The sequence below is a fragment of the Amblyomma mixtum genome, chromosome 1 (assembly GCF_055824585.1).
Source record: "Amblyomma mixtum isolate Tamu chromosome 1, ASM5582458v1, whole genome shotgun sequence".
Lineage (NCBI taxonomy): Eukaryota > Metazoa > Arthropoda > Arachnida > Ixodida > Ixodidae > Amblyomma > Amblyomma mixtum.
In genome coordinates, this window is record NC_143012.1 from 34,322,448 (window position 1) to 34,342,088 (window position 19,641).

The following is a 19,641-nucleotide window of genomic DNA, read 5'->3' on the forward strand; positions in this document are numbered from 1 at the left end:
GCGACTGGTGCAGGCTTTCGTTGTAAGCCGCGTCGTCTACGTAGCGCCCTACCTCCGCCTTAAGAAGCGTGACATAAAAAACCTCGACATCATAATCAGAACTGCCTACAAGAAGGCCCTGGGACTCCCTCTTGCGACATCGACGGACAGGCTCTTGCGACTGGGTGTGCACAACACGATCGATGAGCTGATAGAGGCACACCTTACGGTGCAGGTGGTACGGCTCTCCACAACTCGAACTGGCCGACAAGTCCTGAGTGATTTAAACATCAATTGCCCCCGACAGCTAGACACCAAAACCGACATCCCAGCCTCATGGAGAGGACAACTCAAGGCAGCTCCACTACCCAGGAATATGCACCCTGATTTTCACCAGTCAAGACGACAAGCACGAGCCGAAGCCATGAAAAGACACTACGGCGAGCGCGAGGGCGTGTTCTATGTCGATGCTGCGGGTCCCGAGCAGGGAATGACGGCCGTCGCGGTAGTGCACCAAAATACAACAGTCGACGGACTAGTACTGGCTAGCCAGGACATACTGGCTGCGGAAGAAGTGGCGATTGCTCTAGCTGCAACACACACTAGCTCAATATACATTCTCACAGATTCACAGACAGCGTATCGCAATTACCTCAGGGGCAGGGTCGCACCGCTAGCAGCTAAAATCCTGCAAGATAGCTACATCCGTGGCTACCAACCCACACACAAACACTTAATATGGGTACCAGGTCACCAGGGCATCCCAGGGAACGAGAGCGCACATGCCTCAGCCCGAGCATTTCTCCCCCGGGCACCCAGTGCGGATGCCGTGGAACCTCCTACCCCACTACTAACTTACAATGACATACTTCAGCACTTAAGATTATCCCGTCGGGTCTACCCTCCACCGGCTAAGACACTAGATAAAGGGGAGGAACAACACCTCCGAAAGCTACAGACCAACACTTACAACAACCCACGAAGACTACACGCCATAGACCCGGAGTCATTTGACTCACAATGCAAATTCTGCGGGGAGAAGGCGGACCTGTACCATATGGTATGGGCCTGCCAACGAAATCAGGCGATCACTGTTAATAACCAGCCAACGCAGGAGGGGTGGGAGGCAGCTCTGTCCAGCTCGGACGGAAAGAGTCAAAAGCAACTCATCGAAAGAGCGCGGACAGCAGCCTACGCCAATGGGGTTCCGGACTGAGAGCTCCAACCACGGCTACAACCTCCTAAACCATTTCATTAAAATATTTTCACCACCACCATCAGCTGTTTCAGCTTTTCGTTACATTGAGGCAAAGAATTTGAGCAAGACACGTATGTACAATTGCAGACAACTTGTTATTTTTCACACGTTTTCCTTCTTCAAGAAACACTCCACTAACAGTTCTTGATTGTCATAAAGGAAGCTTGGTGGTCGGATAAATAGATGAAGATATGCTCGACTTGCAGCACCAGTGCCTGGTTCTCAAAGACGAGGTGTATGCAAGTATTTCGCGAGGTTGTCACAGCCGAGAGAGGCGTTACGAGCGAGAGGAACGGGATGTTCTCCCCCATATGGTAAGAAATTCCTGTTTGCCTTTATATGTACATTAAAGTCCCCACCCACCCTGCCACCCTGGCAGGTAGCAGTTAATGGTCGATCGCGAGAGTTCGCCCACTGCTGGTTACAACGGACAACGGCGATGGCGACGGCGACGGCGACGCCGCGAAACGCATAAACGGGCGCCAAAGGGCTGCGCTCTAAAATTTAAAAGAATCGAGTACCGGCTTCGCATCAGTTAAACGTAACGCACGTCGCTAACAGGACAAAACTACGCTGCAGCTGGCAAAGGACAGGGTTAATTGGACAGGCATGGCCGAGGCCTTTACCCTGTAGTGTGCCTAGTCTGCCTGATGATGATGACCATTCAGGCTGAAGATTTCGACCTTTTTCGGAGACATTTACCCCGGCGTAACTTATCTAGTAACTAGTTTTCTCCTCGTGGTCGGATTCAGCCTCACCGTGATTTTAGGATGGCGTTCGCGTTAACTAGCTCAGAACTGGAGCGAAAAGCATATCATGCTTAACAGCTGTGCTCTAAAATGGGTGGTGTCGACCCCACGCGGGAAAAAGTCGTATGTTACGGTTACGTTGCTACAGTATAACTGAAAGGTTAGTGCCTATAGCGAAAAATGCAGTCCCTTGAATCGTTCTGAGATAAACAGCTGCTCGAACTCTTCGTCCTGTTTCTAAACAGGGAGCTCACTGCTAAGTGTAACGGCCTATGTCATTAATTCCCTCAGGCTTTGGACGGAACTTCGTCCGCTCCCGGAGAACGTATCACTCTCTGAGGACAAGTTTATTTGGACCCAGGGGCCGTCCCTCTACAAAACAAGAAAAAAATTCGCTGTGGCTTAGCTTGGTTAAGCCCGGTAATTGCGAAAGCAATATCCGTACCTACGCCATTGTACAGCTGGTAGTGTAGCTGGTGGTGGTGCTTGTGGTTAGACTTGTAGTGATGCATCGGTTATACAATCCAATCCAATCCAAACCAATCTAATTCAATCCAATCCGATGCAATCCAATCCACTCCAATCCAATGCAATCCAATCCACTCCAATTCAATCCAATTCAATAAAATCCAATCCAATCCAATCCTATCCTATCAAATATAATGTAATCTAATGTAATTTAAACTAATCTAATCGAATCTAATCCAATCCAATCCAGTCCAATCTAATCCAATCTAATGCAATCAAGGTCAAATGAAGGTCAATGGTGGTCACCGCCGCGCCACAGCAAACGCGTGAGAGTGCAAGTAGTATTGCTTTCGCAATAAAAACACATTACGGCGACAGATGTCGCCCGATGCGCACACATACAATCACAAGCAACGTAAGTGTCCAAAACACAAAGTGCCCAAAGTACAAGAGTGCCCAAAGTACAACATGCGCGACATAAGTCGCCAAAACGTTCTTGCCAGTACAGTCATGGTGTGCTCCAGAGTCTTGAAGAGAAGTTTATTGGACTCATTATTCAGAGTCTCAGCCTTAACCGAAGCCGACTGCTCATATCCAACGACGCTACTCTCTGTGCCTCAGCGCATTCTACCGTACTCAGCGGAGAAAGGCGTAACGGTTAGGCTTGAATATCTTACCTCTCATTTTACAATATTCAAAAGGAAGGCTTTCTTATTTCATCAAAAACATCCCTAAGAACGGGCTGTACCAAAATTTTAATCAAGATGAACATAATGCTAAGGGAAATATTAACGGATTCATCATTCTTCACGTTGTACTTTTTAAGGCGGAAGCCTTTAATGTCTCATCGTTGTAAGCAGCAGTTGTCGACAGAAAATGTCACGCTTTTCAATTGGTGGAAACGGTCGTGACGTCAGAGTGCGCGAATTTCAAACGGGGCCAATTGTACTTTGGCTAGTAACCATGCAACAAATTGAAGGGATCGTATAGTGATGCTCCAAGTAAGTGGGACTGAGCTTAGTTAATTGCTTAATTACCCAATTAGCCTAATTAGCTTTACTAGTCAGGCCATATAAATAAATAAAACCGATTAAGAAATTGGTCGAGCTCAGGAATCGAACCCCGGTCTTCGGCGTGAGAGACGAGCATGCTATCCACTCCCCCATGCCAGCTCGATGGTTTGGAATGAACAAAGGCGCGTCTAGTGAATACGGTGTCTTCACTCACTCTCATCCTCCTCCATTCCCTCCCGGCGAGGTTTAGGTGTCCACCGACAAATGAGAGACAGATGCATTTCCTTTCCTCAAAAACCAATTTACCGACGAGCGAGCGTAGAACCGAATGGGCGATGGCGTTGCAAGACGCTGTCGCGTTCCACTCTTAGGGGCGAAGCTTATCATCTTAACCACACATCAGTGACCACACTTTAGGTCAAAAAAGTGCTCCCCTGAATTTTGTGAGACAGTTACTGCGTAATTTCCTTTCCTCAAATACAATTTTAATTTTCTTCATTACGGCTCCTCTTTATCTATCTTCTTTCACTCCCACTCCTCCCTTCCTCTACGGTGCGGTTCAGGTGTCCACCGAGATGACAGAGAATTACTGCGCCATTTCCTTTCCTCAAAAAAGCGTTCCGTTCAAAGGGCAAGGCATCGCGCCGAACGGGTGGTGGCGTTCCGTGGACTCCTTGGCAGCGCTACAACACGCTGTCGCGTTCCACTCCTAAAGGCGAAGCTTAAGCGTCATTAATTAGCAGTTAATTAGTATTCAGACATTAATCAGTAATTGACCAGTAATTACTGATTTGTCATCACTTAGTAATTAGTACTCAATTACATGTGACGCCACCAGTACCACAGAAGCAGTCAAAGTGGTGCGGAAAACGCTTTCGCCTCTACGCATTTTAGACAGTCAAAGTGCCCCCTGAATTTTTTGGACTCATTATTCAGAGTCTCAGCCTAACCGAAGCCGACTGCTCATATCCAACGCCGTTGCTACCTGTGCCTCAGCGCATTCTACCGTATTCAGCGGAGAAAGGCGTAACGGTTAGGCTTGAATATCTTACCTCTCATTTTACAATATTCAAAAGGAAGGCTTTCTTATTTCATCAAAAACATCCCTAAGAACGGGCTGTACCAAAATTTTAATCAAGTTGAACATAATGCTAAGGGAAATATTAACGGATTCATCATTCTTCACGTTGTACTTTTTTTTTTAGCCTGCTGTGTCCTCTTTCGCCAACTTCCTAAAAGCATCAAAAGACAGGCATCCATAAAGGGACCGTGATCTCTCCCTGACTAACATCGCCCAAACCCCGCTCGACCGAAAACTGTCAACAAACCACCGCCACGGTGGCTCAGCGGTTAGAGCTCTCGGCAGTGGGGTCGTGCGGGGACCCTGGGGCGTGCCCCGAATTCCTTTGTAAATAAAGTTTTCTCTCTCTCTCTCTCTCTCGGCTACTGAGGACATTCTGGAGGCCTCGACTGCGGCACCTCTTTCTTCCTTTCTTCCCTCACTCCCTCCTTTAACCCTTCTGTTACAGCGCTGTTCGAGTGTCTACCGAGATATGTGAGATAGTTACTGCGTCCTTTCCTTTCCTCAAAACCAATTTTCAATTTATATATCTACGGCTAAATATACGCATTACCGGTACTCGCGGCTGGTTGGTTGGTTGCGACTGAGAGAAGGATGAAAAGGAAAAGTTCACGGGCCTGCCAACTGGCTCCTGCCAAGCCACCACCGCTGCCACGTGCAGATAGAAGAGAGTTGAAAGATAAGAGGACGTAGTAAAAGAGAGAGTAAAGACGCGCGTCGCAACAACCGCGTCCGCCGGAACGGACGCTGGCTGAAAAAACAGATACACGGCCGCTGCCCGAAGGCTGCGAGCCGAATCTACCGGTACTCGCGGCAATCTTCTTCCAGAAACACCGGTACTCGCGGCAATCTTCTTCCAGAAATATAGAAATATATACCTTACTGCCCTACTGAAGGCATCCATAACGAAAAACAAAATTCGAAAGAACCTAATACCGGCTTCGCATCAGTTAAACATAACAGACGTTGCTAGCAGGACAAAACTGAGCTGAAGCTGGCAAAGGACAGGTTTAATTGGAGAGACAGGGAAGAGGACTTTGCCCTGCAGTGGGCGTAGTCAGCCTGATGACAATGATGGTGAGAAATGCACTGAGAGGTAGTCCAGTTGCATCCATCTGCGTGACCAAGGGACCAACCGATGTCCCCAGCAGACAGGATCGTTACTCACCTGTTGTGTGCCGCAACGCGGAAATCCGTTGGCTCTGCTAATCCGGAGGACGTTGACGCTTCCTCCGTTACCATCGTAGAAGCACGAGTCGTAGAAGCCGTACGTGTAGATTCTGCCGTAGAAACCATCCACTGTCCTCAGGGTGAACTCCATTCCATCCGGGGTGCACGTCTGGCTAACTGCAATTCAAAACGTTTCAGTTACTAATGGCGCTTTCTAAAGAATCATAAGTAGTCAGCTGGCCGGATATTAATTACCTTTCAACGTTTCAACCTCGCATTGCAAACTACCCTTTTCATTATAGTGTCATGAAACCGATTTGTAGCTTTGAGCAAAGGTTCCCGCTATTTATGTGGGCAGCCTCGTTGCCGGCGAGACCGGCGTGTGCTGGGGTCGAGATTATAGTCACGCTTTCGACGAGAGACGACTCGTTCAGAATTTTGGCAGCACGATTGCTGACTCTACCCTTGCTAAAATTCCTAATCGCCGCTTTGCTATCGCTGACGATGTGTTTCACACCTGGTCGTTGCAATCCTAAAAGCAAAGAAAGTATTGGTACGTTTAGGGATGCAACCGAAAATCTGAGAAAGACCGGAGGATATATCCGCCACCGGATAGGTCCCTGAGTAAAAAGGAGTCGTACGACTGGAGAAGACTCCAAGCTCGAAATTTCTTCTCGCCTCTATGGAGGAGTTGGACGGGTGCCAGAGGGCGGAAGAGGGACGGTGCAGAAACCGAAATTTGTAAATTTTGCGGCCAAGTGGCAACATTAGATCACATAATTTGGAGATGCGTTCGTGCCCCAGGACGCAACGCGATTAAAACTAGCGATGAATGGAAGACCACGCTGAGAAGCTCCGACGAAAAAACTCAGCGCTTCGCCGTCCGCCTGGCGGCCGAGGCTGAAGACTTCTTCTCCTAAACGAAATCGGACGTCCTCCGGCAGCGGTGCGACTAACTGCCTCCCCGGACGCCTGCGTGCGGACCCGGAGGTGGCTGCCGCGCCATATTCGGCGGAAATAAATGTTCTTTCTCCTCCTCCTCCCGGTATTCAACAGCAGAGTGTTATTTACCCAGCTTTGTTACTCAAAAATGTTCTGTGCTGGGCGTGTGCACGTAAGCTAGAAAAGCACTGCTGCCCTAAATTAAACAACACTCTTCACACTTACCGTCTAGACAGTCACCTCCCGCTCCTCCAGGGCCGTGTCCGAGGTCGTCGCGTTCGTAGTAGTCAAACTGCGTGCTCTGATCAAAGTGGGCAGGGTTGCTGAGCTGCAACTGTCGAGAGTCGTAGTCGCTGAGCTCACAGTTGTCCGGGAAAAATGACCTGCAATGGAAAGCAGCGTATAGCACTGAGGCAAAGTGCCACCAGTCAATAAATATGGTGTCGCCTACACGAAGCGTCACTTCGAATTCCAAGCATCCTCCACGGCACGCGATGGCGCAAATACAGATCGAATGTACTCTTCTGTAAACAAGGACGCTGTACTGCGCAAAACTGATGGCTCTTGCGGAATTGCGAATAAAAGTGGCACTAGGCATAGTGCGACCAATAAAATTTGGGAGTCTGTACTGCTAAGCTCGAACTCTGAGATACAACTAGGATTAATCCGACTGGCCGTACACGCCGCGTTGGTCCAAGGACTCCAGGCTGTATCTGTAGGAAAATAAAGTTTTGCCACCACTACTGCCACCAGCGTCCTCAGAAAAATTGTCTGTAATGTCTAGCGCCACTTTTCATATGCCTCGTACTTTATATCCTATCACCTAGAAAAAGTTAAATGCAATGGCCGAGACGAAGTCTGGATCACAAGAGCTGCGTACCACAGAAGGCCTCATAAACGTGCGCCCTTATAAGCCGCTACCTGAAGTTGAAGGACTTGCAGTGGATGTCCTGGGCCTCGGAGCAAGCCTGCTCGCACTCTTCAAGCCGCTCGGTGCGCACCACCCTCCTGACGTAGAAGCTCTTCAGCCTCGTCCCGTACCCGACACGCCTGAAGACGGCAGACGAGAACTTGCACTTTTCCGCCAAGCCCGGCGGAAGCGGGGGCGCGAAGGGCGGCTGTGGTGGACCCCCTCCTCCCGCCACGGGTGGAAGGGGCTGGTGAGAGTGTGGAGGTGGTGGAGGTGGCGGGTGGGCAGGGAACGTCCCAGCACCACCGTGGATGGGTGGTACCACACCGGGCGCTCCTCCAGCAGCACCTGGACCACTGTGGACCCCTCCGTAGGGACTGACGCTGCCATAACTACTTCCGTAGCCCCCTCCGGAAAACCCGCCACCCACAGAACTGCCAGCATAGCCACCGCTACTGGTGCTCCACGATCCGGTCCCGTAGCCTCCGTAGCTACCCGTGGGGTAGACGGCTCCGGAACCGTAGCCACCTGCGGAGGCGCCGTAGCCGCCGTTCGCGGTACCGATGGAGGAACCGCGTCCGGGAAGCGGATGGAAGCTGGTGGGGGGCCAGCGTCCATGAGGGTAGCTGGGTGGGTCGTAGCCACCGCCAGCGGCTACGCCGTGGGAGGGGTAGCCCCGGTGGGTGCCGTGTATGCCATGCCAGCTGTGGTGGTAGCCGCCGCCACCGCCTCCACCGCCCCCTCCGCCGACTCCAGAGCCGACGTGGCCACCGAAGCCTGGTGTAGGCGGAGGAGGACCGTATCCGCCGCCTCCGGCTCCGATGCCGGGGACCACGCCTCCGCCGAGCCCAGCTCCGTAGCCGTGACCCCCGGCGTGTCCAGCGCTCCGGTCTGCTGGCGAAAGGAAAGCGGCAGCGGACTGAACGCGTTGAAGAAGAGGAGTTGAACAGCTAATAGTTTGGTTCGCCGAAATTAGTGCTTTCGCAATTTCGCTGAGCAAGATTTGAGCGGATGCCTTTCATGCACGACATTTTTCCGGCGATTCGTGACAACCCAAAAATCTCATGAGTAGTTTTCTTGGAAGCATCTACTTACGGTGCGGTGCAAGAAAGAAGCCAAGACATAGTTCCTGAGATTACCGTCTTGGACGTCATACATATACTGTGCAACAATTCTAAAGCGACAGCCGTCAATTCCGGGCATACAGGTCAACATTCGGAATGGAGACTTGCAATTATTCATTACTGAAAACGAATAACTGAGGTTCACAAGACGTGTTCCAATCATTGCTAGAATAGAAGCTAAACCTTGAAGTGTTTTCTTTTTGACTAATCGTACATCGCTTGTTTACCCTTGCTTGCAGACGCTGTTTGTCGGTCTAGTCTGCTCAGTGTCTTTTTTTTCCTTGTAGTGACTTTTCATGCATCGGTCTCTAAGCTTAGTCATTTTGCAATCTATTTATTTGTTTTCTCTCTACCTTCACCAACCTACGCAACGATTAACTTCTTAATCTCCAAACTATAACGATATAGCACTAGTATATAACCGTTGCACCTGTAGAACACAAAGCAGCTTTCCAGTTGTGCACAGCGAAAGAAAGAACAGTTTTGCGAAGCAAATTGCAGAAAGCATCAAGAAACATGTTATATACAGTAACATGTTATACACGACAAGGGAGGCCAGCGTGCAAGGAATTCTTGAGTCGTAGATGGGCAACCCGGAAAGTAAGGTATTTGATGTCGTTGTAGAGCGGGACAGTCGCTAGACCAGCTGAGGATCGGGGTAACACGAATTTCCGTCACGACAATAGCGATATTCTGTTCTATTCGTCCTTCGTTACTGGCTCGCGGACAGAATTAAGAGCAAGCAAAATGGACTGATAAGGAGCTAGCACATCGAAGCGGCCCTTGGCAACCAAATGACATGCAAAACATTCTGGGTTTTTTGCGCAAAAGACACGACACAAAAGAAACGAGGTAGACAGGACAAGCGCATGTCCTGTCTACCTCGTTTCTTTTGTGTCGTGTCTTTTGCCCAAAAAACCCAGAATGCTTACGCACCAACTAGCCTGCAAAAGCATACTCGCAAGACATGCAAAAGGTAAAGAGGCTGACAACCTTCTCTTTCTCTGCATGCGGTCGCCGCTTTTATATGAATTCATTCTTGGGAGAACAAGCTAAAAGGCCCCTGATAAGCTCATCGGTGCCTGTTTAAGGCTTATTCCACAGCTGGCATTTCTGCCTCAAATGCTGATACAAAAGCACGCGATGCTTTCCTCAAGAATCAAGCTGATATAACGAGTTTTCGTTCATGCGTTTGGCTACGGTGAAATTTCCGGGTGCCGCGCGTTTAAAGAAAGAAAAACAACGAGAAAAGTTTGATGACGTATGCGGAAGTTCCCGTGCATGCCACCTGAATTATAATGTGGCGGCCATCGGAGTATGAGGAAAGACATGCGGTGCGTGCGAATTAAAGTCCTTAAAAGCCTCCCGGCTGGCTACAGTCGTCGGAAATTTAATATTTATGTAGCCATTGCACTTTAAGCTTACGTCTCGGGAGCGAAGGAAAAATGACACCGACACGTATCAAGACCAGAACCGAACTTCCATGCCGTGGCGCCATCTTTAATCTCCTCTTCTAACAGCCGCGGTTAATCAGTGTTTAAGGCGTTCGGCTGCTGACCCGAAAGACGCGGGTTCGATCCCGGCTGCGGCGGTCGCATTTCGATGGAGAAGAAATTCTAGAGGCTCATGTACTGTGCGATGTCAGTGCACGTTAAAGAACCCCAAGTGGTCGAAATTTCCAGAGCCCTTCACTACGGCGTCCCTCATAGCATGAGTCGCTGTAGGACGTTAAGCCCCATAAACCAAACGATCTACCCTTCTGCATACTGCCGCGTTTTTAGGTGCAGCCAACGGAGTGGTCTACAGTATTTTCTTCTCCGTTTCAGTTTTCATTAACGCTCCCGTTATGTAATGTGTCTGGTCCTTAGAGGTATGCAAAATGAAAGATGAAACAAATGCCGCCCAAGCTAATAAGAAATCGAACAGCGCATAACGTAAAGACATACTACACAGTACACAGTATTTCATGCTTAATGCTGAATAAGCAAACTTGCAAGAACCTTCAAAAAGGCCACATAAGTGATACTTGAATATCCGTTCCTGCTCATAAAAGGGTACTGCTTGATGCGATGTTGTCATGACTGTAACCTACGCAGATTCGGTGCTTGTTTCCACAATTCATCGGCATTTTTTCATTTTCATTTTTTTGATTGTTGAACTCCGTGCTTTTTGTTGCTTTTTCGCTGTTTCTTTTCTTTTGCGTGTGACCTGAAAGCAGAGTTGAATCCCTATATGCCAATGAGGACGCGACAGTAATTGCATAATCTGGTAGACCGACCTATTTTAACGTGTAACTTCCTATGTTTCTTGCAACGTTTCCAGCACGAACATTAAACACTCGAAAATGATCGCCACTATGCATAACTATCACGGACATGCACAAACTGTACAAGCAGCATGTTTTATCAGCCGGATTTGTATCGCTAAACTCTTTCAGAGCATGCGGTTCCGGAGATGACTTTACAGCGAGCCGGACGCAATGGAAGCGCAGCTGCACCCACTGCGCATGCGTCGAACGCAGCAGAGAGGACAATACAGCTGCGCGGAGCCGAAGGGAGCGAAGATGAAAAACACGCGCTGCCTCTTGCGACATCGCAAGAAGACGAGAAAAATAAATGCAAAACGCTAAAGCGTGGGCGATGTCGCAGGTGGCGGCAGGAAACTACGCAAAAGGCCACGTCGCTATAGAAATACGCACAAAGCCAGGCGATTGCCGCAACTCCGCATACACATCAGCAGCAATAGGAATTCGACCGGCGAAGTTCCGTTGTTCGAAGTGGACGCATTGTATCAGCCCCGCAAAGAGCAGCTCGCGCTTAACCTAAACTTTTGAATGCCACCATTCCTCACGCGAACGAAATGCAATAGGTTCTGACTCACCGGCAACAGCTCGGGCTTTTTTTTGGGCGCTTTCGTTTCTTGTTTCGAAAACATTGTTCCCGTTCGCAACAATAAGTTCGAAAAGAGTGTAGGCACTTGCGATGTGTTTGGCATTCGTGTTGAAGGATAAAAAAATTCAGGGGGGCACTTTGTTGACCTAAAGTGCGGTGAGGCGAAAGCCTTTAGCGCGGTGTTGCTGCTTGTGTCACCGATGTGTGGTTAAGATGTTAATTAAGTGCACAATTGTTTGTGAATATTAAATGCTGGAGACACTGGAGGGCGTTTGGGAGGCATCCGTCTGATTCAACGCCTTTCTGCAAACACTCTCCAGCGTCCTAGACAAGGAGAACTATATATGCGTTGGCAGGAAGTAGCGTAGCTCCGCACGCTCGGCTGCGGAAAGGAAGGATGGTGGTTCGAATCCCATCGTGCACAAAGATTTTTTTTCTGGTCTGTCTAGAAAAAGCGTGACACCTCCGCTGACAACCTTCTGTCGACAATGATGAGGCATCAAAGGCTTTCGCCTTAAAAAGCAAATAGTTAAGACAACAAGATGGTAGTTTACTCTGAACGCAAATACGCCTATGTTAGATTAAAAATGGAGTACGCTGTCCTATAGCCACATCTTTTTATAAAAGGGAGTGTGTTAGAAGACAGCTTAATCTCTTTTTAATCCTTTCTGTTTAGAGTGCAGAGGTGCGCGCCCTAGAGAGCCGCTGCTGTGCTGCTGGGGCGAAACATCGCTTCAGAAACAAAGCACTCTTGTTGGCCTATCATCCCTAACTTTACGACGCAGGAAATGTGCGAGCCACCGACGTAATCAAGTTTGGTTTGGTTTATTGGGGTTTAACGTCCCAAAGCGACTCAGGCTATGAGGGACGCCGTAGTGGAGGGCTCCGGAATTTTCGACCACCTGGGGTTCTTTAACGTGCACTCACATCGCACAGTACACGGGCCTCAAGAATTTTGCCTCCATCGAAATTCAGCCGCCGCGCCCGGGATCGAACCGGCGTCTTTCGGGTCAGCAGCCGAGCGCCCTAACCACTGAGCCACCGTGGCGGGCGTAATCAAGTTTAAGTAATTAATCGGAGTAGTACGACAGAGCTGTGTCGAAAATGGGTCCAAATATTTTGTCTTTTTTGTCGAAACGTCAGATTCTCGTGTTGTTTTGAATTATTTCGCTGTAGTATACTTTTCTGTAGTTTTTTTAATGCTTTTATTTAGTAACTACACAAAATTATGTCGTTACTACTTGGTTTTCTGTTATTACTGCATGGGCAAAAACATTGCGGAAAATCTGTTGTGACGACAGAAAATTTTCACTTGCGTTTTTTACCAGAATTGTGGAGCAATCTTTGCTTGTGTTGATCATTTTGTAAGCTTCGAGGCAGTCTTTGCCCAGAATTCCCTAAATAGGTACTTTCTACACGCCTCAGATTCGAGGTTTCGCCGACTAGTATTCCACAAAGGAGTGAGCATAAGGTTTTCTGCGAAATGCTTTTGCGCTTTGGCACGACGCAACTCTGGCAGTACTCTGCAATGCTTCGTCTGTACAATCGGAGTTCGAAAGACTGCAGGCTCATGGAATTTTGCGCACCTATCCAAAAACACAGCGGAAAATTTCCAGTTCTCACAACAGGCTCTCCTGTAGTATTTTTGGACCTGACAAAAGAAATTTTTGTACTAACAACAGGATTTCTTGTCGTATCGAACAGTCTCCTGTCGTAACGACAGTAGTCTCCTGTCGTAACAACAGTTCTGTCGCAACAACAGACAACTTCTCAATGCAACAGAAAAACCTGTCGTAACGACAGGACGACAAAAATTTTTCTGTTGCATATTGGGACTATCTCTGTCGTATTTTTTTTTTTTTTTACGTTCACCTCATGCACTAACTTGAAACAAAGCTCTCGTACTGATACAACGCATATGCACCATTGCTACCATGCGACGTTATAGCATTATCGGCACAGCCTTTTCGCCTTTCGCATTTCCTATACGCGGCGGAATTCTGCCCGGCTATGACCGCACAGACTCAGATAAAGACTCGCGAACATCTGACACATAAGTGCAGAAAGATGTGGCCCTTCGGCATTTGCTTTATGAAAGTTGTCACGGCGACAGCGGATGATTAAGTGCGACGAACGTTGTTTGTTTGCGGAAAAGGCAGCTGTGTTTGACAATTTCATAACCCGGATCATGACTCTGAGCAGCTGCAGATTAGCGCGAAAGGAAAGAGTGCACTAAGCAAAAAAAAAAAAACGATCGCGAGTGAGCACAAATGCGTGGCACCGAGAAAATCCAGCAAAGACAGATGAAGTCAGAGTTTGCTTTTCAATGCTGTAGCGTTAAGGGTCCCTTTCAGCGGAGAACTTGGCGGCGTAGTTGGAGTGTCGAAAAAATGCGGATGATCGAGATGGTGATGACGTCACACTTGAAGTTGCGGAATTGAAAAGTGAATAAAGAATTAGTTAAATTGCGATAATAAGGTCGCAACTTGACTCAACCGTGAATATGACATTTCAGAATGTCAATTAAAATAATTCCGCTGAAAAGATAATTGCGACAATTGGATACGAATCGAACCTGGGACCGTTGGGTCTGGAGCCAGACACGCTAACCCTCCATCAAGGCACGTTTGTTTTACTTGGTTAAAGGGAGTCGTTTATGGTTTTTGTGGGGGTTTAACATCTCAAAGCGACTCAGGCTATGAGGGACGCCGTAGTGAAGGGCTCTGGAAATTCTGCAGTTTTTTAACGTGCTCTGACACCGCACAGTACACGGGCCTCTAGCATTTCGCCGCCATCGAAATTCGACCGCGGCGGCCGGGATTGAACCGACGTCTTTCGGGCCAGCAGCCGAGCACCATAAACACTGAGCCACCGCACTGACCTAAAGGTAGGCGTTCTGTGTCCTGTCCGACAGTGTGTTTGTCTGCGAAGTGATATTCAGAGGACCCTAGGCCGCTTAAAGGACCCACCAACGCTATAGCTTCATACCCTTCAGGCGGAGCGTAAATGTCTTCCGAGTTTTTTTTTTTTTTTTTTTGTCGTGCGCTTCTTGCAATAAGTTGCCGATGCTCTCTACACCGGATGTTTCTTTATTTGTCCTTATAAGAGAATGAAAGTATTCAATTTGAGTTATCCCAAACAATTTATCCATACGATTCCCTTCTCATCTGCGGCTTCCTTTCCCAGGGGCTATCGCTGTTGTACCGAGGGAGGGAGCGGCGAGATAATGACTGATCACAACCAGAAGGTGCTTTAGACCGATACCAACATTCCAGCAAAGGCAGTAATCCACAAAAACTTGTTTGCTTGTTCCCGCTTAGATACAAGGAAAACAATTTAACTGTATTTACGGCTGCAGTATGTGGAGACGTGCCCTACTGGTCCCCTATGGTTGGTTTACCCACGATGCATCCTCGCTAGCCTGGTTAGTTACCTTAACTAACAAGAGAGGGCGCCGGAGTCCGAGTGCCACTAAAGTCACTGGAACTTTAAGTGCCACGGATGGCGTGATTGCTGCAGGGGCGGGGGAAACGGCCCTCTCCGGCTCGGGATTTGGCCGCGTACGAACGTGTCGCCGCGTAAGCTCTGTAGGTAGCACGGTAAGCCTTGCAATTTGCACAGATGTGTAAGGAGTTGCCGAAGGGGAGAATAATGCAGACGCCTCTGCGCTGCGTTGTCCAAGAATACTGACGTCAACACTTTTGCAACAACATTTCCGAAATTGGAAGCTCTTTTGTTATCGCAGTCTGTCGCAAGCGGGCCTCATCGAGATACAATATTGTGCTTTGTGCCTGCTCTTCCCATCGCCGGTGTCAGAAACAATGGCGGAAATACACAGAGTGTTTCGCTTAACACTTTACACTATTTTTAAAATGGGCTTTATGAGTTACAAGAGCGTTTTTTGCGGCATAGCATTGTCAGCGGTGTAGTACGTCAGAATACAGCTAAGGCGTGCTAACTATTAGGCTGGTTAACTGATACCATAGCCCTTCAATGTAGTACGCTAATACTGAATAGTTAACTTTTAGCTATTACTGTTAGGCTTCTTAATTGCTGAGAGGCGTGTAGCCCACTGTAAGTAACATCCATACTAGTTTTTAAAATTTGGAAAATGCGGTCACCCTCGACTCTGTGGCCCAATAACTTTTGGCTACACCGCCCCAAAATACATACACTTTCAGGAAGCTTGTCGGGAAAGCAACCTCTCCAGTGCACGCTACTCGTTGAAATAGTCAGAATTTGTTGGGCCACGGCACCGTGAGTAACCGCATTTTGGAAATTACAAAAACTGATATGGATATTACTTGCAGTGGGCTACCTGCCTCTCAGTATTTAAGGAGCCTAACGATAATGATTAAAAAGTTAACCATTCAGTATCAGTTACAACCAATCTGCTAGTTAGCACTTAGCTGTATTGTGATGCACTACACCGCTGACAATTTTATGCCGGAACAAGCGCTCTTCTATGTCAAAAAGCCTTTTTTTTTAATTATGTAAAGTCTTAGGTGAAACACCCTGTATGTAGAGCTATATTAAACGTTTGCATGAGATGACAGTACAGTCGTCCATTTCATTCGAGAAACCACAGTACGCTGTCTTTAGACCACGGCCGTTGCCGATATCAGGCGGGTTATCACACATTTCTTTTCCTCTCTCATTAAAGGAACTCTGAGCCCACACCGAAGTTGGCCTGTGTAGGTAAAGCGGAAAGTTGGGCAAGTTGGATAACGTTCATGATGTAAAAAATAGCGCACAGGGAACACACGGGACGGAAAGTAAACGACGCTTGTCTGCGTCGTTTACTTTCCGTCCCGTGTGTTCCCTGTGCGCTATTTTTTACATCTGTGTAGGTAGACTAACGCGTTCTAAAAGAACCCTACTGAAAAATGTATGTAGGTTTCAATGGGTCAGAAAATATGATTACGGCAAATTTTATTGACTTGATAGGGATAACGTTCCAAAGCGACAAAGCCACTCAGGCTTTGAGGGACTCAGGCTCCTTAAAGCCTGAGTCCCTTTGGGACGTTAATCCTGTAAAGCCAAGCAAAATATGGCATAATCATATTCGCGGAACCATTCAATCCTATACATGTTTTTCAATAGGAAAACACACTAACTTAAGACATTACAGACCCCAAATTTCGGTTGCATATTTTCTTCTTTGTAATGAAGCGTGAGGCATTTTTCTACATGGATCACCACGTGGTATTCGCTGACGATTGCGAAATAAGTTCTCATTAAATTTCTTTTCCTACCATTTTCGGTTTCCGTTTCAACAGCCAAGTGATGGTCATGACGTCAAAAATCAGTTTAGGTCATGTGAGGCATGAATAAAATTGCGATACAATCGCTGTTTCGTCGTTTTAACTCACTACGCCAAAGCCAGCCATCCTCAAGGGCCGGAATCACGACCGAGTGAAGAAGTAGCGATCATATTTCGTTTTCTACATGCCTCACATGACCTATACTGACCTTTTGACTCATAGCCATCGCTTGGCTATAGAAACTGAAACCGAGAAAGGTAACAAGAAATTAAATCATAAATCATCAAGCGGTCGTAGGCGAATACCACGTAGTGAACCACGTATACTAATGAAGACTTTTTTAGAATAGGGTGACCTTATCTTTTAGAAGCATAGCAGAATAGCGATGTGTCAGTGCGCAACCGCACTGTACACCGGATCTCTGAGGCTAGTCTACCCGGCCATTCACTTCAAAACGGTAATCACGGAGCTCCTTTCGGCCTGGATGTCGCAAGTTTGAATCTAGTGGCGGGAAAATTTCTAAGTCCGTTTTTTTTTTACAGCAATAAAAGCGTCTTTTGCTGCGGGATAAATATCAACAGAGCCACAAAACTCTAAATACTCAGTTTTTACTCAGAATAACAACTGGTTGACCGTATCCTCAACCTCCCTTTACGGCATTTTTGCTTTAACGTTGACAGCAATTCGGGAGTGTACCCAGCGAGCACCGCTAAGCCTAGCCGCTTATAGCGCTTCAATGGTAACCACACGGTCATTCACTTTGTTTCTTACGTGACGGATGACGTCAACGTGCTATTTTAAAGCTCAAAACCGTGCGTCACGTGGTGGCAGCTAAGGGAACTAGAAGCACTCGTCCGGAATTCTAGGCAATGATGGCTGCGTTAGCGATTCCGCTGTCCATGCCATGTCTGCCCGCGAAGTCTGGTAATATATCGAATTTCGGTACAAGTTGTATCGATGAAAAAACACAAGATATCAGGAGAACACTGCAACTGTCTGCATTGATTGGACGTCACGGGGTGGTGCTCGAACAGCCTGAAAGCAGTCTTCCAATAGCAGGCGCCGCGTAGGTGAGGAGGAGGAAACATAAAGAAAGGGGGAGAGGCGAAAGAAAGAAAAAGCGCGGTAACTGTAGATGCCGCACCTACGAGGGCAGCAGGTGGGACACCAGTCGCGGCCTTCAGATTTTTGATGACGTCAATGGCTGGCTTTGCCACACGAGCTGTATGGACTAGTGCTAACTGTATACATGGTGCTGAGCGATATCATGGTTACAGTACAGAAGATGGTGCAACAGGGATGGAGCCAGTGCTGGCGAGACAGCTACCAAACGAGACAAGCAGATAGATGTCATGAACATCGCAAATAACTAATTCAACTTGTTGGACTACGCATAAAATGATAAAGAGTGGGGGAAAAGCCCAATGTAGGTATCGTTTAACTCCGTCGACAGTGGCTTCTGTTGTACGAGTAATGACGTCGGCGCCCTAGGATGCCGTAGCAGAAAACTCCTGCGGTTTCATGCTGTCTAAACACTGCATTGTCCTGGTGGTTCTGAGTCAAAGTGACGTCTGCGGTCACGTGGTAAAGCTGGGCTTAGGATAGGGTGTTCTCGTGGGAAAGAGGGTAAGGGTGAGGCCACAGCTTGTCATTTTTACGCCCCTGGGAGAGGACAGAAAGTCTGCAAGCTTATTTTTATTCACACAAGAACGGAGGCCCTCCAGTAAAATCGTTTGTGTCTCCTTCGCTCTTAGCACGACTACAGAGTATTCGCATGTCTCTGCAACACTGGATTAAGGCTCTCCAGTAAAATCATTTCTGTTTCCTGAGCTCTTAGCACGACTACAGAGTATTCGCATGTCGCTGTCATACTCGATCAAGACACACTATCCTTTGTGTGCACACGTACACGAAACGTAGCCTACAGTGTTTTACGCCATGGCGCGCGGAATTTTCTTCTGCTCAATTTTTTATTTCTTTTAGAAAAAAAAAGAATAGTATTTGAAATGTCGAACCTTTTAATTGTGTGAAAGTTTTATGAATGTACGCAAATTAGTAAGAAAGTTAACACAAATGAGCGATCACCGAAGCGGAGGGAGTATTGTTAACGCGCGGCGCTGCGGTTCTCGAGCACGAAGATGGCACGAAGAATGCCTGGCTGTTCCCACTGTTCAGTATATAAGGGGAGTTTACAAGAGCTAAGCGGGCCAACGCCTGAGTCAGCAGAGTAGCACTCCGACGATTGCGAAGCACCGAACCTGACAATGGTTGCACCCTGCCGGCCTCCCCTGCGCTAAAACATGGGTATGACCCTCTGGACTGCTGCTAACAGCGCGTTCGCGACTGCAGCGCCATGCGGCGAGATTCCGCTGCTCCGGTCGACAGTCACTTGTGCTAATCTTAGTCGCCACTGTACACATCAGCAACTTAGTAGGTGATGAAAATGAATGAATGAATCAATCAATCAATCAATTGATAATTGGGCGCCATTTAAATTCGAGTGTAAATTGGATTCTTGAAACATTCTATATTTCGGCTTTTTTTGGGCTATTTTTTCGGGCAACCGTAATAGGCTACTAACACTAGAGTTTTTCCGGGGGCAGAAGATGTGTTATTTTTCTCTGCTTACTTTTATGAACAACCTAGAACTGGTAGGCTCATTCAGGAGACTCGCCAAATCATGCATTTATTTTTATCCTCATATACTGTAACACTTCTCGTGTGCTTTGTCACCCCCATATGCTGAACTTCTGCTTCCGTGTTCTACCTGCTTGCTGGGATCACTGAACATT

General features: G+C 47.7%; 1 protein-coding gene across 4 annotated transcripts in view; it reads right to left on the minus strand.

Moving 5' to 3' along the window:
* nompA (no mechanoreceptor potential A) overlaps positions 1 to 19,641 on the minus strand; it is a 108,885-nt gene that overhangs the window by 13,423 nt on the left and 75,821 nt on the right. For 2 of the 4 annotated variants that reach the window (XM_089547452.1, XM_089547450.1), the window contains 3 exons: positions 7,582 to 8,461; positions 6,886 to 7,043; positions 5,717 to 5,895 (listed from right to left, as the gene is read on the minus strand). In XM_089547452.1, coding sequence (XP_089403578.1) covers positions 5,717 to 5,895; positions 6,886 to 7,043; positions 7,582 to 8,461 — 1,217 coding nt within the window. Of the gene's footprint in view, positions 1 to 5,716; positions 5,896 to 6,885; positions 7,044 to 7,581; positions 8,465 to 19,641 lie in introns of all 4 variants that reach the window. The other 2 variants (XM_089547451.1, XM_089547449.1) reach the window with 1 other exon arrangement.